At 38.4% G+C, this 25,135-nt stretch overlaps 1 protein-coding gene across 3 annotated transcripts in view; it reads left to right on the forward strand.

Annotated features, from left to right (window-relative positions):
* Rrm2b (ribonucleotide reductase M2 B (TP53 inducible)) overlaps positions 1 to 23,159 on the forward strand; it is a 27,958-nt gene extending 4,799 nt beyond the window's left edge. For all 3 annotated transcript variants that reach the window (XM_013012582.1, XM_013012580.1, XM_013012581.1), the window contains exons 2-9: positions 3,520 to 3,675; positions 10,238 to 10,354; positions 11,282 to 11,415; positions 11,838 to 11,932; positions 14,249 to 14,382; positions 17,887 to 17,991; positions 20,025 to 20,138; positions 22,957 to 23,159. In XM_013012582.1, the coding sequence (XP_012868036.1) occupies positions 3,634 to 3,675; positions 10,238 to 10,354; positions 11,282 to 11,415; positions 11,838 to 11,932; positions 14,249 to 14,382; positions 17,887 to 17,991; positions 20,025 to 20,138; positions 22,957 to 23,109 (894 nt within the window). In that variant the 5' untranslated portion in view covers positions 3,520 to 3,633 and the 3' untranslated portion in view covers positions 23,110 to 23,159. The remainder of the gene's footprint in view (positions 1 to 3,519; positions 3,676 to 10,237; positions 10,355 to 11,281; positions 11,416 to 11,837; positions 11,933 to 14,248; positions 14,383 to 17,886; positions 17,992 to 20,024; positions 20,139 to 22,956) is intronic.
* Positions 23,160 to 25,135: the final 1,976 nt, after the last annotated feature.

Here is a 25,135-nt window from a genome sequence, read left to right on the forward strand (position 1 = left end):
CCCCCCGCACCGACGTTGTAAAGCTCGTTTTGGACATGACAACTTGTACTTCTCATTTATTTTTTAGTTAAATTGTAAGTATACATTAGTTGTACCAGAGGGCTTGACATAGGGACATTTTCATTCATACATATGATGTATCTGGATCCAATTTATCCCCTTCTATTATTCTCTCTTATCCCATTCCTCCTTAAAACAATTTGGGCAGGTTTTATTATCCTATCTTAATTCATGCAAATAAACTACCTATTGTCATTCATCTTCATTAATGCAAAGTCTTTATAAAGTCAACTCTATTACTAAAAATAATGAATTCAGTTTTGTGATGCTCAATATGCAGCTGAAAATATAACACTATGGCACAGGAGTGATGGAGATTCCATTAGTGATTGTTAAGAGATGGATGTGATTATCCCCAAAACAAGCCTGTTTTATAAGCTACAGGTTCTTAGGGGGAACCTGGAGAGCCCTGCATTTACCTCCTCAAATTATATTAAAATAAACATCATGAAGTAAGTGATACATCAGCTCTAGCTTGGTTCAAAGGTTTGTGTTGATTAACCTCCTGTTCCCTAGTTTCTTTTCTCAATTCATATTTTATCAAGATATAAGAAGAATGTATAGGGCTTGGGAAGGTGGCTCAGTGGTAGAGCACTTGCCTTGCATGCTTGAGGCCCTGGGTTCGATTCCCCAGCACCACATAAGCAAAAAGGAAAAAAAAGCCGGAAGTGGTGCTGTAGCTCAAGTGGTAGAGCGCTAGCCTTGAGCTGAAGAGCTGAGGGACAGCGCCCAGGCCCAGAGTTCAGGCCCACGACCGGACCCCCCCCCCCAAAAAAAAAGAAGAATGTATGTACAAAATGTGACTTTCACCCCAGCCTGAAGGCACTATTCAGCAGTTTTATAGATCCTGACACATACTTACCAGCTGACTTGTTGCCACTGGATTACTGCTTATGTTTTCCTTCTTCACTTTCCTTCCCCAGTATGCTCCATATAGCAAATAGGGTGTGGTAGAGATTTCTAGCCCTGAAATACATACCTGTGCACTGGTAATTTAATACAAACTCAAAAAAACAATGAAGGGTAATATCAAAATGCTATGAAAGCATGATCTAGAGGGGTTAAAAGAAGAGCATTGTGGGGGCTGGGAAGGTGGCTCCGTGGTAGAATGCTTGCCTTGCATGCATGAGGCCCTGGGTTCGATTCCTCAGCACCACATAAACAGAAAAAGCTGGAAGTGGAGTTTAGGTCCCACAACCAAAAAAAAAAAAAAGAGCATTGTGGATCAAGGAAGGTTTGAAATATTTGTTGACCATAGACCTCTACCCTTTCACCCTTTCAATTAGATTCCAGTTTTCTAATCTACCGACACACTTTTTTTTTCTTTTTTCTTTTGTCAGTCATGGGGCTTGAACTCTGGGCCTGGATGCTGTCCCTCAGCTTTTCAGCTCAACGCAAACGCTCTACCACTTGAGCTGCAGCACTTCTTCCTGGTTTATTGGAGATAAGAGTCTCACAGACTTTCCTGCCCAGGCTGGCTTTGAACCTTGATCCTCAGATCTCAGCCTCCTGAGCAGCTAGGATTATAGGCATGAGCCACCGGCACACAGTTACACACACATTTTTAAAATTTCATTCATTTTTTTTTTTTGGTTGGTTGTGGGGCTTGAACTCTAGGCCTGGGTGCTTGTCCCTGAGCTCTTCAGCTCAAGGCTAGCGCTCTACCACTTTGAGCCACAGCACCACTTCCACACACATTTTTTTAAAAGACAGTGCTTTGCTTATATAGCAAAAATTAGCCTAAGGTTAGCCCAAGCTAACCTTGAACTCACAATCTTCTGCCTCCTGCTTCTCAATTGCTGGAATTATGGGCATGAACTCCCATATTTGGCTGAATATCTAATCTTTAAAATCTTTCCAACTCTTCTCTCAGTATTTTTTTCTCATTATTTCAAGATACTTTATTTTCAAAACAAGTCCCAACACTAATCTCTTAGTATTTAATGAGTGAATGATCCTTCAGGTTCCTTTAGGGAAGTTACAGAAGATCATGGTTGCTCAAATAATGGCTAAAATAATTCTTTGGATAGAGGGATAGCCTTGAAAAAGACAACCTGAAACATCTAATAGTCAATAATTTAAAAGCATATAGCATCTAAGAATGTTCAAAGTACTTTTACTTATATTAGTTCCTCTGATCTTTGTAGCTGTCATTTGAAATAAATACAGTATTAATTTGTCTGGGAACATGACTATATGCCCCTATAAGTAAAAATAATTTATGCTATACAGAACACACACACACACACACACACACACACACGAGTTAAGTTGAACAAAGGTGATAAATTGTTAAGTTTTCAGATAAGTTTTAAGATGAAACCATTTAGAAACTAGCTTTTAACAGTGTCATAATCATATCAATATTCTATATTAAGTGTACTTGAAGGGATATTTTATCCACAAACCTAGAAATGTATCCACAATGACTTTTATGTCTTTAGCTTTGTACTTAGATTCTCAGAAGCAACAATAAGTATAATAATTCTTGCATTTTTGCCATCAGGTAAGTTATTAGTGTTTGTATGTATATGTGTGTATACTGGTCCTAGGGCTTGAAGTCAGAGCCTGGGCATTGTCCCTGAGTGTTTGTGCTCAAGGCTAGTACTTTACCACTTGAGCCACAACCCCACTTTTGACTTTTTGGTGGTTAGCTGGAGATAAAAATATCACAGACTGGGAGTAGGGGGGATGGAGGAGTGGCAGGGAGGTGTGGGTGTGGGGTTGGAGAGGGGAAAGGATGGTATGGGGAAACAAAGGAGGAGGCAACAATGCTTGATAAGAAATGTACTCACTATGGGGGCTGGGAAGGTGACTCAGTGGTAGAGTGCTTGCCTTGCATGCATGAGGTCCTGGGTTCGATTCCTTAGCACCACATAAACAGAAAAAGCCGGCAGTGGCCCTGTGGCTCAAGCAGTAGAGCACTAGCCTTGAGCTGAAGAGCTGAGGGATAGTACCTAGGCCCAGAGTTCAGGTCCACGACCAGCAAAAAAGAAAAAGAAAAAATGTACTCACTATCTTGCCTGTGTAATTGTAACCCCCCTGGTATTTTCACAATAATCAATATATATATATATATATATATATATATATATATATATATATATATATATATATATATATATATATATATATATCAGACTTTTCCTGAGCAGGCCAGAATGGTGATCCTCCCATCTCAGCTTCTTAAGTAGGTAAGAGTACAGGCATGAGCCATTGGTGCCCAGCTTGAGGTAGGTATTATTTTGCAGTTGCAGAAATTGAGTGAGGCTCAGAGAAATTAACCAGTTTCCCACAGTCATGCAGCTGACCAAGCACTGTCAGCCAGCTACCAGATACCTGGAAGGATTCTCCACAGGCACCTTATGCTAGCTTCCTAACTGCAGCAGATGTATATTTACATATGAATGCAAAATAAATATCTGCATGAAAGTGATATTTGTACTTTTTTTTTTTAAGAGGTTATCTTCAGATACCAATGAAAGTGCGGTGAAGTCAAATGAAGAACCACTTCTAAGAAAGAGTTCCCGCCGGTTTGTCATTTTTCCAATCCAGTACCCTGATATTTGGAAAATGTATAAACAAGCTCAGGCATCCTTCTGGACAGCAGAAGAGGTATGTAGTGGCATGGGTTTCCACCAGTGCTCATGTTCTGTGGTGCAGTGTTCACTTCTTCATCACACAAACTTGAAATATTTTGACTTGTAAAATGCATAGAATAATGCTGGGTACAAGTGACTCACACTTGTAATCTTAGCTACTTAGTAGCTGAGATCTGGTGGAGGTTTCAAGCTAGCCTGGGCATATATAACTTGAGACACTTTTACCTCCAATTAACCAGCAAAAAGGTAGAAGTAAAGGTGTGGTGGAGTGCTAGCTTTGAGTAAAAAAGCTAAGCAAGGTTTAAGCACTAGTAGCAACACAACACACAAAAGATAAATTGTATAAGGTAAGTAGTGTAAGATAAGGTTTGAAATGATTGAGACTATAGAGATTTTCATTGCTTTGGTTGGGTCTGTTGTCTGTAAACAAGTATCTCACTATTTTAAAAAATGGCAACTTATTTTGCTCCCTTTTTATTTATTTGTTTGTTTGTTTTAATTATTTTTGGGGGGAGGGGGTCTGTTGTGGGGCTTGAACTCTGGGCCTGGGAGCTATACCTCAGCTCTTCAGCTCAAGGTAAGCACTCTTACCACTTGAGCCACAGCACCACTTTTTGTTTTCTGGTGGTTAATTGAAGATAAGAATCTCATGGAGTTTCCTGCCTGGGCTGGTTTGGAACTGTGATACTTGGATCTCAGCCTCCTAAGTAGGTAGGATTACAGGAGTGAGCCACTGGTGACTGGCTTATGTATTTTTTTCTTTCATATATATGTTTTATTGTAAAAATACTATACAGAGGGATTACAGTTACATGAGTAGGGTAATGAGTACATTTCCCATCGAGCATTGTTACTGTTAGGTTTTTAAAAAGAGGTAGCCGTGTAAGAACAGCACCATGCACGTGGTATTCAGGTAAGGGGTAGTTTTATTCATCGTTCAGGCTGGCACCATGCCATCTTGGTCCTCCACACGGTGGGGAAAGGCCTGGGAAAAAGAGAGAGCTGGGGGAAAGAGCTAAGAGAGCTAGAAAAGAGAGAAAATAGCTAGAAAAGAGAAGAGCTAGAAAAGAGCAGAGAGAAGGCGTCTGGGCCTGGGCTAGGCCTTATCTGGGGTATGGGCGGAGAAAAGTGTGGCCACATCAAATTCAGATGTGACCTCAGCGGATGCAGATGTGACCTCTTCCAGGTGTCCCAGTTGCCTAGGTAACGCAGGTACTGGGTGGAGACTTTGCCCTGAGGAGGGTGGAGTCTGCTAGCCATCCAGAAGTGGACCTTACCATTACCTCCTCCTTTGTTTTTCCCCTACCATCCCTTCCCTCCTTCCCTCCCCAACTCCTCCCTCCCCAACCCCTCCCACCCAAAATTGGAAAGTTTGTTTTCAACTTAGTGTCTTGTACATCTCACTGTTAGAATGGGTCAACCTGTATCCTTATTTAAGCATTTTATTATATCTCTTTGCCTCCCCAAATTATAAAAATGTATATACAAGATGCAGGACACCGGAATCAGATACAGTGAAAATGAGTTATACTGTGGGGGAAGAACATACAAAAGAAACAAAAGAATCACATAGTACATTATAAGTACATTAAAAACAATAGAAGGAAGAAAAAAAACCACTTATGTCCCTGTCTTGGGGTTCATTTCACTTAACATCATCTTATATGGTCATATGTACATAGCTTTTGACCTTTTCTGCTTGTCCTAGACGTGTACTAGTTATTACAAATTAGGAATACCATGGGACCTATGTTTCTTTGGGCCTGGCTTACTTCACTTAGTATAATTTTTTCCAAGTCTTTCCATTTCCTAACAAATGGGGCAATGTTGTTCTTTCTGATGGAGGCATAGAATTCATATATATATATATATATATATATAACATTTTCTTTTCTTTTTATTTTTTTGCTGGTCGTGGGGCCTGAACTCTGGGCCAGGGTGCTGTCCCTCAGCTCTTCAGCTCAAGGCTAGCACTCTACCATTTGAGGCAAGCACTGCTGCTGGCTTTTTCTGTTTATGTGGTGCCGAAGAATTGAACCCAGGGCCTCACGCATGCAAGACAAGCACTCTACCACTGAGCCACCTTCCCAGCCCCAAACCACATTTTCTTGATCCATTCATCTACTGAGGGCCATCTGGGTTGGTTCCATAGCTTAGCTATGGTGAATAATGCTGTGATAAACATAGTCGTGCTGGTAGCTTTAGTATGGCCTTGTTTGTGATCATTTGGGTAAATGCCCAAAAGTATGATTGCTGGGTCATAGGGGAGCTCTCTGTAGAGTCTTTTGAGGAACCTCCATACTACTTTCCAAAGTGTTTGAACAAGTTTACACTCCCACCAACAATGCAGTAGGGTTCCCTTTTGGCCACATCCCGGTTTATGTATTTTTTGAGTGCCAGTCTCCAGGCCTGAGTTCAGGGCCTATACTCTCACTTAGCTTTTATGCTCATGGTTGGTGCTCTACTACTTGAGCCATAGATTCAGCTTTTGGCTGGTTAAATGGAGATAAAGTTCTCTCAGATTTAGATTTATCTGTCAAGGCTGATGGCCGAGCCCTTTTTTTTTTTGGTGCCAATCCTGGGGCTTGAACTCAGTGCCTGAGTGCTATCCCTCAGCTTCTTTTGCTCAAGGTTAGGGCTCCACCACTTTGAGATCTATTTCTGGCCTTTTTTGTAATTTAATAGAGATAGAATTTCACGGACTTTCCTACCCAAGCTGGTTTTGAACTAAGATTCTCAGATCTCAGCCTCCTGAGTCATGAGCTACCAGTGCCTGGTTAGCCAATCTTAATTGCTGTTGTTACTACGGATATCTCCAGCTTGTTTTTTTTTGTTTGGGGGGGGGTCCGGTCGTGAGGCCTGAACTCTGGGCCTGGGTGCTGTCCCTCAGCTCTTCAGCCCAAGGCTAGCACGCTACCACTTGAGCCACAGCACCACTTCTGGCTTTTTCTGCTTCAGCCCCACTTCCAGCTTTTTCTGCTTATGTGGTGCTGAGGAATCAAACCCAGGGCCTCAGGCATGCAAGGCAAGAGCTCTACCACTGAGCCACCTTCCCAGCCCCCCAGCTTGTTTGTTTTTGAGAAAGGTTCTCTCTGTGTAGCTCAGGATAACCTTGTATTCTTGATCCTCCTGCCTCAGCATCCTAAGTAGTCATTCTGTCAGATTTTGCTTGTGAAATATTTCCATTTTGAATAGACTTTTGGTTTGTTGTGGCTAAATAGGACTACTCTTTGCTTACAAGCAATAGAATTTAAGAAGTCACAATAAAAATGAAAGTGTAAAAGTTTTAGAGACCTTGCTTTCACATGAGGGACTTATCTGAGTGCACAAAAGGCAGTGTCATGTGAACACACTGACATTCAGGCAATGCACTCATTCTTGAGCCTGTCTGGCTGACTTCACATCCTAACAAGTGCTGCCTTCAGCTGCATGGACAGTGGAACAGCTGCTCTGACACAAAGCTGTCAAATGCTTTCTGTTACTGTGAGTTTTTTCCACCTTGGAAATAAGTTTTGAACACAACAAATAATATGTGCAGGTTTGTTTAGTACAGTTGGTCATGCAGTTGACTGCTCTGTAGTCTGAACACAGACTTTAAATATGTTGGATGGTATTTGCATAACAACTTACACAGTTGTGCTGTGTTTGTATACAAAACTGTCTATCTATATGGCTAGATATATCTATCTGGATAGATATATTTGGTTCTACCTAAAGATCTGTCTGTCAGGAGATTGATTGTGTATATGGAAATACACCCTTGAAAAATGCAAGCTTTGGAGTCAGGCTGCCTAGGTATGATGCTGGGCATGATGGTAATTAGTTACTCAGGAGGCAAAGGTTCAGAGGACTTTGATTCAAGTCCAGCTAGAGCAAAACTTAGCAGGATTGCATGTCAACAAAATAGGTATGGTGGGTCAAGTCTGGAGTCCCAGCTATACAGTAGGCATAGATAGGAGGATCATGGTTTGAGGCCATCTCCAGGCAAAAAACAGAAGACCCTATCCAAAAAGTAACTAAAGTAAAAAATGGCTGACTCAAGTGGTAGGGTACCTGCCTAGCAAGTTTGAGGCCCTGAGTTCAACCCCTTTTCTTACCAAAAAATATATACATGTACACACACACACACACACAGCCTGTTCTGACACTTAGCTGTGGAAGCAGGAAAGTTTTTTAACCTCTGTCAATAAATAAGGGTAGCAGTAACTGGCCCATTGGGTTAGTATGAGAATTAATGAGATATTTAGAATGGTACTTGACAGTATGCAATAAATAAATGTAAGCTATCATTTTGTACATAGATTGAGTTCATCTTAACCTAGAATTCAGAAAGACATCAATGTCTGAAGCTTCTCTTATTCTAGTTTTGCATCTGTATCCATGTTTGCTATGTTGTCAACATCTTTGTTATGTGGCAGTTAGTATATAGAGCACAGAGACAGACAAAAATGAACACCTGCTATTTTTACACTGGGTCAAAATGCTTGGCACACCTGACTCTTAACCGTCTGTGGTTTTTAGAAAGCTTTTATGGTTTGGAGAATTAAGTAGAGTACATGGGTGTTTTTCATTTGTTCACCACCTCCACGTACCACCACATGCTACCAACCAAGCTTTTAGTACATGGGAACAGCCATGTATTAAATAGAACAATAGCAGCTAGTTTGTATCAAATGTTTAGAATAGATTATGAGATTGAGAATTTGATGAAATGAGATGAAGTTTGTGTGTCTGGTGGGAATATGACCAATGTAATATAAATAAAATTCATAAGACATTTTGAATACCAGACACTGGTGGCTCATGCCTTGAGCAAAAAAGCTAAGCAAGAGCTCAAGGCCTTGAGTTCAAGTCACAGTACCAGCACCAAAACAAAACAAAAGAAAAAAAAGACATTTAAAGTTGAAGGCATATAATACATAAGAATGAAGAAGATATCCCTCAGCTAAACCTAAGTTTAACTCTTAATAAAATGAATATAGATTTTTAGCATATATGTTTTACGAGGTAAAATCCCAGCACACATAGAACAATTTCAAGTTCAAGGCCAGGCTGGATCATATAACAAGATACTATCTTTAAATCAAAGACTTAAGTATTTTTTTTCTTCCCAGCCCATGATATTCTCCATAACTTAGTGTAATGTCATGTGTTATATGCTCACCAAACATTTAAACAATAATAGGAATAAGTTTTGAAAAGGACCATGTTCCATAAAAGGCTGGGTGCCAGTGGCTTATACTTTTAATTCTTACTTCTCTGGAGATCATCATTTGAGGCCAGCCTGGGCATAAAAGTTTAGTAGATTCCTATTTCTAAAATAACCAGGATTGGGCTGGGAAGGTGGTTCAGTGGTAGAGCGCTTGCCTTGCATGCCTGAGGCCCTGGGTTCGATTCCTCAGCACCCCATAAGCAAAAAGAAAAAAGCCGGCAGTGGCGCTGTGGCTCAAGTGGTAGAGCACTAGCCTTGAGCTGAAGAGCTGAGGGACAGTGCCCAGGCCCAGAGTTCAAGCCCCACGACCGGCCCCCCCAAAAAATAAAATAAAATAAAATAACCAGGAAAAACCAGGGCTCAAAAAGCATGGCTCAAAGTAGCAGAGGGTCAGCCCAGCTGTCTCCAGGCCCTGAATTTAAATCCTAGTACGGAAAAAAAATTGTTTGTGGGAGAATAGAATATTAGTTTTTTTTTCTTTTTTTGAGAATCAAAGATATTAGGATTTAGAATAAATGAAGGGGAAAATACATTATATATTTTTTTCTTTTTTTTTTTTTTCTGGTCATGGAGTTTGAACTCTAGACCCGTGCGCTGTCCCTGAGCTCTTCAGCTCAAGGCTAAAACTCTACTACTTGAGCCACAGCACCACTGTTAATTGGAGATAAGAGTTTCACAGACTTTTCTGCCCAGGCTGGCTTTGGACTGTGATCCTCAGATCTCAGCCTCCCGAGTAGCTAAAATTACAGGTGTGAGCCAAGAACACCCAATATGAGCTTTTTTCCCCCTCAAGGTTGATATTCTACCACTTGAGCCTTAGCTCTACTTCTCGATTTTTGGTGATTGGAGATAGTCTCACAGACTTGCCTGCTAGGGATAGCTTTGAACCCTAATCCTCAGATCTCAGCTTCCTGAATAACTAAGATTACAAGTGTGAGCCACCTGTGCCCAGCCACAATCACATATAAAGGACAGTTGTATATTTTAAATGTTTATGAGGTTATTATGAAGCGTATGAGATTTTTCTAAGATGATATGTTGAACAGCAGTGGACTAAATATTTTATCCTGCTTCCCAAATTCATATATTGAGTCCCAGTAGCTTTCTTCCTTCCCTGTAACAAATGTAGCTATAATCCATCCAAGTAGCAAATACAGTATGCTATTAATCTGAATACCGTATTACTGTTTTTTAACATAATGTTTTGTGTTAGTTTGTTTCTTTGTGATGTTTATGTTGTCTTCTTTCCTTTTTCACCAGTTTACTAGTAATAGGATACAACTTCTTAATTTTGGGGTGGAAATTAGCTTTCCAAAAACTTTAACTCCAAGTTTAAAAGAAATCAAAAATCTTTTTATTCTAGGTTGACCTATCAAAGGATCTTCCTCACTGGAACAAACTTAAATCCGATGAGAAGTATTTCATCTCTCACATCTTAGCCTTTTTTGCAGCTAGTGATGGAATTGTAAATGAAAATTTGGTAAGATTCTTCATTTTATTACACTTTTGTTCCTATTCAGCAGTTAAATGCTGATAATGTTAGTAAGACTCTTTAGGTTGATTCTGAGAAAGAAAATCTAAGGAATGGGCTAGATAAAGCTTAATTCTTAAAATTACTTTTCTGATAAAGTGTCAGAGGAAGGGATAGCTTATCTGTCTTATATATCATTTGACCTATTAAATGCTATAAAATCAAGCATAATCTATACCAATAAAAACTACATACAATATAGAACAAGGAATGTGGGTCAGTGGTAAGTGCTTACCTAGAATCTAACCCTGTAAAGCAACAACAGAAGTGGCACAATGCACAAACTTGATTTCTATTCTCATATATAAAAACCTAGTAGAGAACTTGCAACTGATAATGGCTTCAGGCTCTGTATATATCACTAGGTTCTGGATTTTCATTTTATTTAAAAATGTGCTGTGGTTCTTGATTAGAATGTACAGTTTGTTGTTAAGGAACATGCATAGAAGATACAAATTTCCATTGTAGATTAGAAGAGGCTTCAGTGGATCTGTCTGCTAGCAAAAATCCAAAATTCTTCAAAGCCAAATTTCTATTTTTAATAGACACTCTAAAATCTATTTGTTTCTATGGGCTTTATGTGGAGTGGGTGGTGTAGTTCAATGGTAGAGCAACTGAAAAGAGAAAAAAGAAGACAAGGGGAAAGAACATCAAACCAAAAGCGTACAGCAAAATTTTGGGCGTGTTAAGTGGATAAATACTACTGCTTAAGGTTCTTGTTAAAATGATTTATAAAGTGTTTTTGGCTTGTTTGTTGTGTGACTGGCAGTTTTTAAGTGATAATTCTGATATTCAAATGTGGTTGCACAGTGTTTTAATCTTGTGTTCCATGACATCTCATAGCAGTGAATCTATCTTTTCCCTTCATTTTCTTAGGTGGAGCGCTTTAGTCAGGAGGTACAGGTTCCGGAGGCTCGCTGTTTCTATGGCTTTCAAATTCTAATCGAGAATGTTCACTCTGAGATGTACAGTTTGCTAATAGACACTTATATCAGAGATCCCAAGAAAAGGTATTACTGCTGAAATTTTATTTAGAAAGTTTCTACTATTGTTTAAGAGAAGAATTTATTCTGAAAACTAAATGCTAATGAATGGTTATTCAGATATCAAGTGATGATTTTGAGTATGGTATTTTTTGTTTTCTGTTGCTTAGTAATATTTGTTTGACTTAACACAAACCTTATAAGGCCCAGTTAATCTTTGGATACTGTATAGTAACTTAAAAAACTGTTTATTAGCACATTCTGTTTATGAATTAAACCATCATGTTTTGTTATTTTTATATCAAGCCAGATCATTCTGTATTTTATGAGCATGCAAAAATGTAGGAAATGCAACTACCATAGGCTTACAATTAGTGTCTATGATTAAACTATTGAAATTTAAGAAAAATAAGTGAGTAACTTTTCCATGAATTCTTTTGTTTCTACAGGGAATTTTTATTTAATGCAATTGAAACAATGCCATTTGTTAAGAAAAAAGCAGATTGGGCCCTGCGGTGGATAGCAGATAGAAAATCGACTTTTGGTATCTAGCTCTAATTTATGTATAATTAAATTTGCCTTAGGTGATATGGTTCTATTTCTTGTGGTAGTAATCAAATTCATAGTGTGGAAAAGAACTACAGGCTTTTGTTATTATCATGATTCCTAATGATTAATTGGAAATCAGCCATAAAATAAAGCTGTTACCTATTTTGTTTAATAACTTAGAACTGGAAAAGTTGAGATGTTGGTGCATAATGACAGGTAAATAAGAGTTACATATATTTTACTAAGTATTACAGCACCTACTTTTAGAAATGCTTGTTAGGCTTGGGTGCCAAGCTCATGCCTATAATCCTTGCTACTTTAGGAGACTGAGGATGGGAGAATCATGGTTCAAGCATATGATAATTAATATTAAATTGTAGCATTTACAGATTTGTCTTTGCTATAATTCCTTTGACAAAGTAGGTGCTCAGTAAGCACTTATTTAATTTATACTTCTGGATTTATTTTTTCCAAAAATGGATTTTAAAATTGTGCTACAGAAGTAAAAGACTTTCATGTTTTAGTTTAATATAGATAATTTGGATGAATTTATTTGATATAATTGATGTATTGATTTAAGATAGTCAGGGAAGAGAATAAGGAAAAACCAGAGTATTCTTTGACTTTTTTTTTTTTTGCCAGTCCTGGGGCTTGAACTCAAGGCCTGGGCACTGTCCCTGAGCTTCTTTTGCTCAAGGCTAGCACTCTATCACTTAAGCCATGGCCACTTCTGGCCTTTCTGTTTATGAGGAATGGAACCCAGGGTTTTATGCATGTGAGACAAGCACTCTACCATTTTTTAACTTAGTCATTGTTTTGAAAATTAGATACATATTAATTTTCTTCATCGAATGCTTGTAATTTCTAAAAATAGATTTTAATGTTTCTTATCCCCTACCATTTCTATAATTTCCACTGAATTCTGGTTGTATTAAATAAGTAGGGGCTGTGTGTTTGGTTCTGCAATAAGTACTGAGATGTAAACCAGGATGTCATTTACAACAGAGGTCAATGGTTTCCTAAAGCACTTAACTGCCTTTGTCTCATAGAAGACTATGAGACTATGTCATTATGCACCAAAGACAATGAGCCTGTACTTCGTAAGTATTTCTCTTAAGCATATGCAGTATTGTGACATAGTAACTTACAAATATCTTTTGGATTATACTTCCCCTAGAGAGGTTATCAGAACTAATGATACCAGTAGAGACATTTTAGGGTTTTTTTTTTTTTTTTTGGGTCCGGTCCTGGGGCCTGAACTCAGGGCCTGGACGCTGTCCCTCAGCTCTTCAGCTCAAGGCTAGTGCTCTACCACTTGAGCTACAGCACCACTTCCGGCTTTTTTCTTTTTGCTTATGTGGTGCTGAGGAATTGAACCCAGGGCCTCAGGCATGCAAGGCAAGCGCTCTACCACTGAGCCACCTTCCCAGCCCTTATTTTTTTTTTTTTTAACAAAGCCCTTACCTAATAGTGAGTAACCTCTTAAGTTGGCCCATATATGTTTAGCAGAAAATAGTATTTTTACTTATATGATAGGATATTTTGCCCAAAAGATAGTTATTATTTTCAGCTTGGTTTATCTACATTTTTTAAAATTGTACATGATTGGCAATATTTTTTCATAGTATGTCAAGAACCATAAGTTTTGAAAAATATAAACCTCAACAACCTCTTCGCTCAGAGAGGAAGACATTTGTCATAAAATCTGCATTCTGTTTCTTACTCTAATTCCATACACACACATACATAAACATATATACAAATTATACTCATAAATGTGTTTGAGTCATATGTAGCTTATAGACAAACCACCTTTTTTTTGTGCCACTCTTGGGGCTTGAACTCAGGTGATGTCCCTGAGGTTTTTGTTCAAGGCTAGCACTGTACCACTTCAACCACAGCTCTAGTTCTAGCTTTTGGGTGGTTAATTGAAGGTAAGAGTCTCACACCCTTTCCTGCCTGGGCTGGCTTTGAACTAAATCCTCAGATCTTAGCTTCCTAGAGAGGTAGGATTTCAAGTGTGAACCACTGGTATCTGGTGCAAATCACCTTTTTATTGATATGGAAGGCTGTCTTTTGTTCATATACCAAGGCCTGGACAAGACACAGGATTTAAAGTAGACTTATTTTTCTGTTTTAGCAGGTAGAGGTAGAAAATTTCTTTCTTTGGGGACTCGTGGCTATAGCAGTAATGGTCATTTTATTTCTTGGCAAAATATTTATCTTATTGTAAAAAAGAGAATTTGTATGTTCATAAATTTTTGTCTACAGTGCATGCTTTTTCAGGAAGTGAAACTCTTCTGTCTCCCAGGGGAAAGAGTGGTGGCCTTTGCTGCAGTAGAAGGAGTTTTCTTCTCTGGATCTTTTGCTGCTATATTCTGGCTAAAGAAGAGAGGCCTCATGCCTGGACTCACTTTTTCCAATGAACTCATCAGCAGAGATGAAGTAAGGAATGAACTGTTCTTCTAGTTTGTATTTGTATTCAGAGGTGGTATTCGTTTAGTTTCCTTTCTCTTAGGAAAAGCTTCTACCAATATAAATATTCTGGTAATTAAAAGAAAATAGGAAGTCACGTGTTCCTTGGCTTGGAAGACACTGCATTTTCCCTTGAGGTGTCTTATCATTTTTCTGCTCATCCTTAAATATTGATGTCACCTTCTGGTTGGTCATGTTCACGTGCAGTCAGCTACTATCTAAATGCTCTTAACTCCCTACATTGTATCTTTTATCTTAGTCTTTCTTGAGCTCCAAACCCTTATATTCAAATGCATGTTAGGTGTTTTTCTTGTTTTCCTTTGCTGGAAGACTTCACAAGTATCAACAACCTGCTATTTTAGAAATCAATAATCTGTCTTCTAAAACTTGTTCTTCCTTCTGTTTTCCCTTCTGCAGTGAGTGTTTGCTATCACTCTCCCTCTGCCTGAAATATCTTTCCCATTTTTCCTACCCTGTTTGTTTTGTTATTGTTGTTAGTTGTGGGGCTTAAACTCTGGGCTTGGGCGCTGTCCCTGCACTCTTCAGCTGAAAGCGAGTGCTCTACTGCTTGAGCCACAGCACCACTTCCAGTTTTCTGGTGGTTAATTGGAGATAAGAGTCTCATGGGAAGTGGCTGTAGCTCAAGTGGTAGAGCGCTCACCTTGAGCTGAAGAGCTTAGGGGCAGGGCTCAGGCCCAGAATTCGAGCCCCATGACCACCACCACCACCAACAACAACAACAAAAAAGAGTCTTATGGATTTTCCTGCCTGGGCTGGCTTTGAACTGTGATACTCAGATCTCAGTCTCCTGAGTAGCTAGGATTACTAGGTGTGAGCCACCATGCTGGCCCTACCCTGTTTTTTTTCTACTTGTTGACCACTTCTCAAACAAGTAAAGTCAAAACTTTACTGATCCAATTAGGTAAAATAAGCCACTCTTTCGTTTATGTTTTCCTTTGAAAGCTAAATCTTTCCCTTTCTTTCTTTCTTTCTTTTTTTTTTTGGGGGGTCTGGTTGTGGGGCCTGAACTTGGCCTGGGCGCTGTCCCTCAGCTCTTCAGCTCAAGGCTAATGCTCCACAACGCCACTTGCGACTTTTTTCTTTTTGCTTACGTGGTGCTGAGGAACCCAGGGCCTCAGGCATGCGAGGCAAGTGCTCTACCACTGAGCCACCTTCCCAGCCCAATCTTTCCCTTTCTTAAATCCATACATTGCACTTACCTCTTGGCTCTGCTAGACTCTTAAGTTCTGTAACATGGAGACCTGGTCCTAGTTTGTCTCCTATTCTCAGTGTTCACTTGTGAGCTGCCAGCTTGTAATATTTTCCTTACTAGTGCCTAGACTATTTTAAGGTTATTTATTTTTTATTTTTAGGTTATTTATTTATGTATTTACTTATTTATTGCTGGTACTAGTGCTTAAACTCAGTCCCTAGTGCTCACTCTTGGCTCTTTTGCTCAAGGCTGATGCTCTGCCACTTGAGCCACTTGGCTTTTTGCTGGTCCATTAGAGATAAAGAATCTCACAGATCTGTTTGCCTGGAGTGGCTTCATACTGCAATCCTCAGACCCCTGTCCCCCACTAGTTCTTGGCTTAAGGTTATTTTTATGTTAGTCTATAATATTTAAAGAGAAAGTTTACACTTGCCTTATTCATTGTTGTATTCTAGATAGGATGAGAGTTTTTATTAAGTATTTTATGAATTTGCTTCATTTTTAATATTTATTGCAAAACATATAACAAAGTAACTTTATTTTGTTTATATAACTTATAAACTCTTACATTAAAAATTTTTCATTAGCATGTATTAGTTGTGCAGGGAAGTTTCATTGTGACATTTTTACTCATGTAAGCAGTGTACCCTAATCTAACTCATCCCTCTCTTCCTTATTCCCATTTCTTAAAAACTTTTCATTGTTCTATTTTCATGCATATATAAAGTATATAAAGTACTTTGAGCATATTTACTCTCATTCATTCCCTCTTTTTAGTCCTCCCAGTTCCTTGGTACTTTACCTCCCAACATAGCCTAAAAAATCTTAAATTTTATGTGCTATACACTTCCAGAGATAAGTTAAATGCTCACATATATTTGATTCTTTGCTTGTTAACATTTAACTTTCTAATGTAGTTGGAATTTATTTAATGGAATTATTTATACAATGGAATCTAAATATACTCAGTTGAGTGTAATAAAATGTTAGAATTTAACTTAACTTTAATTCAAGTACTTGGGGGATTTTTCCAATTTCTTCTCTATTGACCTGTCCTATTTATTACGTATTATTTTTTTATGATAAAATCCGTGTCAAGGTTATTTTCCCAACCTCATTGAAACTAATTTCATTCATTAATTGATATAACAATTATGAATGCCTACCTTTAATTTACTGGTCTCTGCAGTAAATAACAAGCTGTCAGTTCTAATTAGCACTTTCTTTAACATCTCTCTGTAATTTAGTTGACACAGCCTTTGGTAATTTGAATCAGGTCTACTGCAGTAAATTTCCTAAGATTAGTTGTTGAAGGAGGTTAGTTTGAGAGTTTCTTCTGGGAATGACAATTAGGTTAATAATCCTTGGAATGCAGTGTTTGTTTTGAGGGGTTTCCTTTGTAGTTGTTTGAGGTTTTGTTAATTCATTTGAAACACCCAAGGAACTCTGATTTATAATCCATTAAAGCATACATCCCATCCTCCTCCTACCTTCCTTGTTGCTTATAAAATTATTACTGCCTATGTGTAGTTTAGAAATGTTTATTGATAGCTGGAGGCAGAAGGATCATAAGTTCCTGATCCAGAAATGCTTTCCAAAATGCTTTAGTTGCAGTCTTTTGTTTGTGAATTTCTCTCTCTTTTTTCCTCCCTCCCTCCCTCCCTCCCTCCTCTCCCCTCCCTTCCTCCTCCTCCTTTCCTCCCTCCTCCCTTCCTCTTTCCTCTCCTTCTCTCTCTTTCCCTTTCTCTTTCTCTCTCCCTCTCTTGCTCCTCCTCACAAAGGGATTTCATGGTTTCACTGCTACAAGTCAGATTTTGAGTTCAACAGATCCTGAAAATAATTGTTTAATGTTAATATTTGCTGCCATTTAATGTTACTGAATTGGTATTTAATGAGATTTGAAGGGAAGTTCCTGGCCATCTCTTTCATCTGGCACTCTTGGGACCTACTTGGTAAGATGCTGGAAACATCAGGGGGTGCAAATAGCTGATTAAAAGTTCTTCTGCCACTTGTAATCCTAGCTACTCAGGAGGCTGAGCTCAGAGGATCATGGTTTGATGCCAGCCCAGGCAGGAAAGACCAAGAGACTCATCTCCAATTAATCACAGAAAATAGGAAGTGGTGCTGTGGCTTAAAGTGGTAGAGTGAAAAACCTTGAGTGAAAAAGCTCGGAGATAGCACCTAGGCCCTGAGTTCAAACTCCATGACTGACCCCCCCCCCCCCAGGAATTCTTCCACTATGATATTTGTTTTCTCTTTAGGGACTTCACTGTGACTTTGCTTGCCTGATGTTTCAATACTTAGTAAACAAGCCTTCAGAAGAAAGGGTCAGAGAAATCATTGTTGATGCTGTCAGAATTGAGCAGGTAAGTAGGCGAGTTTGTGTAGTCAGCACACCTGCCTTTTTCTGTTGTCTGTACCATTCTCATACTTTATTTTATTTTAACTTTTTGAGATGGCTAATCACTACATTGCACTTCTGGGCCAATATAGTCTTCCCACTTCAGCCTCCTGAGTAGGTGGGACTACAGGCAAGTACCACTGTGTTCAGCTATACCAGTATTGTGCTGTCATGTTATTGTGTAGGTCAAAACAATTATCAGCAAGTTTATATAGTCAGTTTAACAGTACTAGTACATGGTATATTGTAATTATTGCATGCTTATGATTTGGTTTGTAAGATTATTATATATTAAAGATATTTAGGTTTTCTTTGTAAATAAACTAGTTGCAGAGCTTTTTTTTCTGTTCCATTGATTTATCTGTCAAATTTCTTACCATAACTGTTATAATTATTGTAACTGTTATAATTATTGTAGCTCTATGTATTTTTAGCTACTGGAGGGCAAAGATAGTTTTTTGTTGGTTTTTTTTTTAATTTAATTTAATTTTATTTGTGAACATACTGTACAGAGGGGTTACAATTGCATGGGCAGGATAATGCGTACATTTCTTTTTTTTATTTTTTATTTTTTAAATTTTATTTTATTTTATTTGTGAATATACTGTACAGAGGGGTTACAATTGCATGGACAGGATAATGCGTACATTTCTTACCAAGCATTGCAGCCCCCTCCTTTGTTTACCCTTCCCATCCTTCCCAGCCTCCCCCCTCCCCCCATTTTTTGTTGGTTTTATAGTCTCAATAATGTAGCAGGTTACCCAGCTTGCCACACACCAAATATTCATATGTCATAAATCAATAAGCAAATTAATTATTGAGTATTAAAACTTAAATTTATGGCATATAAAGATTTTTGGCTAGGAAAAAACTAGATGTTCCACTTAGGGTGTACTTTTATCGTTGTAGCGAACTAACTTAAAAATAAAATTTCAGTTGTTTTTTTTTTTTTTTCTTTTAATCAGTTCTGGGACTTGAATTTAGAGCCTGGGCACTTTCCTTGAGCTCTTTTGCTTAAGGCTAGCGCACCACCACTTTGAGCCACAGCTTCACTTCTGGTTTTCTGGTGGTTAATTGGAGATAAGAGTCTCATGGACTTTCCTGCCCAGGCTGGCTTTGAACCACGATCCTCCAGATCTCAGCCTCCTGAGTAGCTAGGATTACAGGCATGACCCACCAGTGCCTGACAAATTTTAGGATTTTTAAATACTGCATAAGTTAATAGGTATGGTTTTTATGTTGAGAGGGGAGAAAGTATATGTATTTTTAATGGTTTTGCAGTTTTCATTTTAAATGGTTAGTATGACTTCATTTTCTTTTCTATTAACACTTTTTTAACATTGTTTTTTAATATTCCAATTTCAAAATCCATTTCTATTTTTTCTCATAGTCTTTCTTTTGTTTGTTTTTGTGCCGGTACTGGGGCTTGAACTTAGGGTCTCACACTCTTGCTTGGCTTTTTGGTAATGGCTAGTCTCTACTGCCTGAATCATTCTTTCACTTCCAGCTTTTTGTTGCTTAATTGGAGATTAGAGTCACTTAGATTTTTCTGCTCAGTCTGGCTTCCAACTGTGACCCTTGGATGGTAGCCTCCTGTTTAATTGGGCTATGGATGTGAGCTACTAGCACTAGGCTCTTGTAGTCTTTATTGAATTTTCTCTTTCCCGCTTGCCTTTGATAATTATACACTCTCTGACAATTATCTTTGGTGAATCCTTTTCTAGCATTTCAGAACAAAGCATCTTTTTCTATTGAGAAAAATATGTGAATTTGATAGTAGTTTCTTTATTTTGGCCCTTCTGGAAAGTGAAATAATATAACTAGAAATTCCCCAAACATTTGTAATCAAATGACTATCACTTGCCACGTTAATTTATCCTACAGTCCTTAAATAAAATGAATCTTAGAATAGTACTAAAACTGACACTCTGTTTATTCAGAAAATGCATATTTATTATGTTGTCATTGTACCTTATTCTGGTTTTATTTATATGCCAGGAGTTTTTGACAGAAGCTTTGCCAGTTGGCCTCATTGGAATGAACTGTGTTTTGATGAAACAGTATATTGAGTTCGTAGCTGACAGATTACTTGTAGAACTTGGATTCTCAAAGGTAAAATGTTTTTATAAGTGTTACTAGTAGTCAAAGTACTCATGTAAAGTCCCCCAAATATTTTCTCACTAAAATCGTTTGTAGTATACTATTCTACTTTCAAAATGTTCATGACAGTGACAGTGACACATTAAAAAAAAAGTTGGTTTTGCAAAATTGAAACCTCTTGTTTCCATATCACGAAGATCATTTTGATTGATATCACTTTTTGTGGTCATATGTACATAGCTATTGGGCTATAGTGAATCTCTGCCAGGACTATACTAGGCATATACTAATTATTGCAAATGAGGGAAAACATAGAGCCTGTGTTTCTTTGGGTCTGACTTACTTCACTTAATAAGATTTTTTGCAAAGTCTTTCTATTTCCTTGTGAATGGGACGATTGTCATTCTTTCTGATGGAAGCATAGAGTTCCATTGGTGTGTGTGTGTGTGTGTGTGTGTGTGTGTGTATATATATATATATATATTATATCACGTTTTCTTGATCCATTCATCTACTGAGGGGCATCTGGGTTGGTTCCATCTCTTGGCTATGTTAAATAATGTTGCAGTGAACATAGTTCTGCTTTAGTGGGACCTTGTTTGTGGTCATTTGGGTAAATGCCCAGGAGTGGGATTGGTGGGTCATAGAGGAGCTCTATGTTTAGTCTTTTGAGGAAGCTCTATACTATTTTCCAGAGTGGCTGAACCAGTTTACATTCCCACCAACAGTGTAGTAGCGTTCCCTTTTGGTCACATCCCGGCCAGCATCTGTTATTTGTTTTCTTCTTCTTTTTTTTTTGTCAGTTGTGGGGCTTGAACTCTGGGCCTGGGCGCTGTCCCTGAGCTCTTCAGCTCAAGGTGAGTGCTCTACCGCTTGAGCCACAGCGCCACTTCCTGTTATTTGTTTTCTTGATAATGGCCATTCTAATTGGGATGCGGTAGAATCCCAATGTTGTTTTAATTTGCATTTCTTTTATGACCAGAGATGTTGACCATTTCTTCATGTATCTCTTGGCCATTCTTATTTCCTTTACAGAGAAGTCTCTTTTTAATTCTGTAGTTCACTTATTAATGGGGGGGGTTTTTCTTTGAGGATTTGTTTTTGAGGGGTTTAATTTTTTGAGCTCTGAATATATTTTTGATATGAAGCCCCTTGTGTGTTGTATAGCTAGTGAAAATCTTCTCCCAATCTGTGGGCTTTCTATTTATCTTGCTAGCTATGTCCTTTGCCCTGCAGAAGCTCTGCAGTTTATGCAATCCCATATATCGAGCCTTTCTTTGATTTGTTGTTTCCGGATCTTAGGAAGTTTCAACCTGTGCCAAGGAGCCCTAGTGTTTCCCCTAACCCTTTCTGTTATATTTTCAGGATATCTGCTCTTACCTTGAGCTCTTTGATCCATTTGGAGTTGATTCTGGTACAGGGTATTTAATATATAAGGATCTAACTTCTGTGTTTTGCACATGTATAACCAATTCTGCCAGCACCATTTGTTGAAGAGGCTGTGTTTCCATCCTGTGTCTTTGGCTCCCTTATCAAATATTACATGGCTATAGGTCTGTGGGTTCATTTCTGAGTCTTCTATTCCCTTGGTCCTTAGGCCTGTTCATGTGCCAGTACTAAGCTGTTTTTTTTTTTTTAATAACTATGGCTTTACAATAGAGTCTGAAGTTTGGTATTGATATTCCTCCAGCACTGTTCTTCCTGCTAAGGATTGTCTATGCTATTTGGGGTCTTCTATTATTCCATGTGAATTCTTGGATTGCTTCTTCTATGTCATTAAGTAATGTTGTTGGGATATTGATGGATATTCATGTAATTCATTTAAAATGAACAACTCAGTGATTTTTAACTCTATTCAGATTTGTGCAACCATCATAGCAATATACTTTAAAACATTTCTATCACTCCAAGGAGAAAATCTATTCCAATGAGCCATCAGTCATTCCCCTGCTCCCTGCCCCACAACTATGGTCCTGGCAACCACTAATCTAATTTCTTTCTTTATAGATTTGCCTGTTCTGTATAGTCCATTTGTTATAAATGGAATTGGCTTTTTGGTACTCTTCTTTCCTTTGTATGATGGTTTCATGATTTATTTATAATCTTTTCATCTTTTCATGTGCTTGTTTGCCTTTTGTATATCTTCTTTAAAGAAACACCTATGTGTATTAAAATCTGCTCACTTTTAAAAGTTAGGTTATTTGAATATATTCTTAGCTGTGACATTGAACATTGCTGCTCTGATTCTCCTAAAATGAGAACTCTTATTCTTTTGGGCCTTGTGAATCCATGAACTACCTCTAGTTTCTATAAAGTGTTTCCAACTATGTTTCTTGAATTCAGAAGGAGTAAAGAAACAATGTGCATGTCACATTTATTTTATTTATTTTATCTTTCCTCATCATGGTTCCTCATTGTCAATTTGTTGGTTATTACTTTATGAACTAAGAAATGTATTTAGAACTACAGGACACTACAGCAGTTTGTAGATCATGTGTAGTGACAAACTACTAGTAACTAACACCTGTGAAAACTGGCTGGAGTCTCTAGGGTATATTGGGTTACTCGAGCTGTGAAAACATTTTCCTCCAGTCAATATTAAGTATTGTATTTCCTGAAATAATACTTTAAGGGATAATAATTTTTAAGGGATAGCAGTATAGTTTCTTTGAGAGCTTAGTAAGTAACATGAAAATTTGTCAGGGTGACCCTGTCAGTGACTAGGCAGATGTCAGGACATGCAAGCTCAGGATTTCGGGTCAGTTCTGCTTTTCTGTGTGATATAATTTGACTTCTTCAGAATGACTAATGACACTTCTTTTGTTTTCAGGTTTTTCATGCAGAAAATCCCTTTGATTTTATGGAAAACATTTCTTTAGAAGGGAAAACAAACTTCTTTGAGAAACGAGTTTCAGAGTACCAGCGTTTTGCAGTTATGGCAGAAACCACAGATAATGTGTTCACTTTGGATGCAGATTTTTAAAACCCCTCCCCTATTTAAAAACACTATAAACCTTATTCTGGTAAACAGCAGTCTATATTTCTGGTTTTTTTGGTTGTTTTTTTTTTTTTTTTTTTGGAACTCAGGGCCTGGTTGCTGTCTCTGAGCTCTTTTGCTCAAGGGTAGTGCTCTACCACTTTGAGCCACAGCTCTACTTCCTGCTTTTGTTTTTAATAGGAAATTTTTCCTTTAAGGGAGTGGAAGTTTGACTGGAAGGAAATCTGAAACCAAATTCTAATCAAGCTAAATTTATACAAACACACTGTCATTTTCCTTTATAACAACAAGAATGAGACCTAACTTTTTGTCACTAGAATACAAGATAGGATTGAAAATATGGGTTGAAGGGTCGGATAAGAGTTTGAAGTAGCTGGGCGCTGGTGGCTCACGCCTGTAATCCTAGATACTCAGGAGGCTGAGATCTGAGGATCACAGTTCAAAGCCAGCCCAGGCAGGAAAGTCTGTGAGACTCTTATCTCCAGTTAACCACCAGAAAACTGGAAGTGACGCTATGGCTCAAGCAGTAGAGCTCTTGCCTTGAGCTGAAGAGCACAGGGACAGCGCCCAAGCCTAGAGTGCAAGCCCCATGACCAACAAAAAGAAGAGAGAGTTGGAAGATTTGCACTTACTTATTTGTATGACCCTGGGTGAATCAGGTAATCTCTGTAAACATCAGTGTACTTATCTTTGAAATGGGTGCAATAGTGTATATATATATATATATATATATATATACTCAGTCATGGATCTTGAACTCTGGGCCTGGGTGCTATCCCTCAGCTCTTCAGCTCAAGGCGAGTGCTCTACCACTTGAGCCACAGTGCCACTTCTGGTTTTCTGAGAGGTTTATTGCAGTCTCACAGAGTTTCCTGCCCGGGCTGGCTTTGAACTGCGATCCTCAGATCTCAGCCTCCTGAGTAGCTAGGATTACAGGCGTGAGCCACTGACACCCGGCTAGTATATTCTTCAATTCTTAGTGGTATGAGGGTTAATAGGCCAAAATAAGTGCTTACCCTTTAATTCTACCTCTGAGCCACTAGTACTACCAGTTCTTATTAATGAGATTAATTGCCATGGTACTGTGATTCATGCTGTCTTCTCCTCAAAGTAATTATAATTCTAGGTCTTAAGATGTTGATTCATAAATTTTTAAGGTTTAGAGGCAGAATATAAGGTTTCCTTAGAAAAATCAGAGTCTCATCAACTTGAAAATGACTTCATTGCTGAGTGTTTATTTCCTTGGGGATGCATGCTTAATGGAGTGGAAGCTAGGAAGTTGACCTTGTAAGTAAAATGATTCTTCAGGAATTAAAAAGGTAACTGTTGCCAGATTTAACCCTGGAATGTTTAGAACCAGGACTAGAAGAGTCAGTACCCCCAAGTATATTCTCATCTGTTTTACCCTCTAGAATCTAGTGATAGAATACCCTGGGGCCAGGGGCCTGTGTCTTATGCCAGTTAATTCTAGTTAGTCAGGATGCTGAGATCTTGAGGTTTGCAATTTTTATTCAGTTCAGACAAAGAAGTTTGACCAATTAAGTACCAAAAAAAGCTGGAAGTGGATTTATGGTTCAATGGAGGAGAACCATCCTTGAGCAAAAAAGTTCAAGGACAGCACCCAGAACCTGAGTTTAAGCCCCAGGACCAGCACACACACAAATGCATTGAGGAATGTTGTACAGTCCTTCCTTAGAATGTATAGTCAGTGTATCAAAGACACAGTCTGCAGTACCACAACTCATCTTCTCCCAGACCCCACATCTGTTCAGCACACACCTGGTTTCTTGTTCACATCTCCCATAGCTGTGTTCCTCATAACATAGATTAGACCTGAGATGGACTCCAGCTCTGTTTCTTCATCCTGTGCTGTTATAAGAAAGCATTCTTTAAGGAACCCTGTATACCCATCGTGGTGATAGATAGGGAGGAGGTACAGGTGGAGGTATCTCTAGGGGAGATACAACAAAAGCCAGGAACCAGGATATCTGTGCAGCCTGCACACTCTTCA

The sequence above is a fragment of the Dipodomys ordii genome, unplaced genomic scaffold (assembly GCF_000151885.1).
Source record: "Dipodomys ordii isolate 6190 unplaced genomic scaffold, Dord_2.0 Scaffold17, whole genome shotgun sequence".
In the NCBI taxonomy this organism is placed as follows: domain Eukaryota; kingdom Metazoa; phylum Chordata; class Mammalia; order Rodentia; family Heteromyidae; genus Dipodomys; species Dipodomys ordii.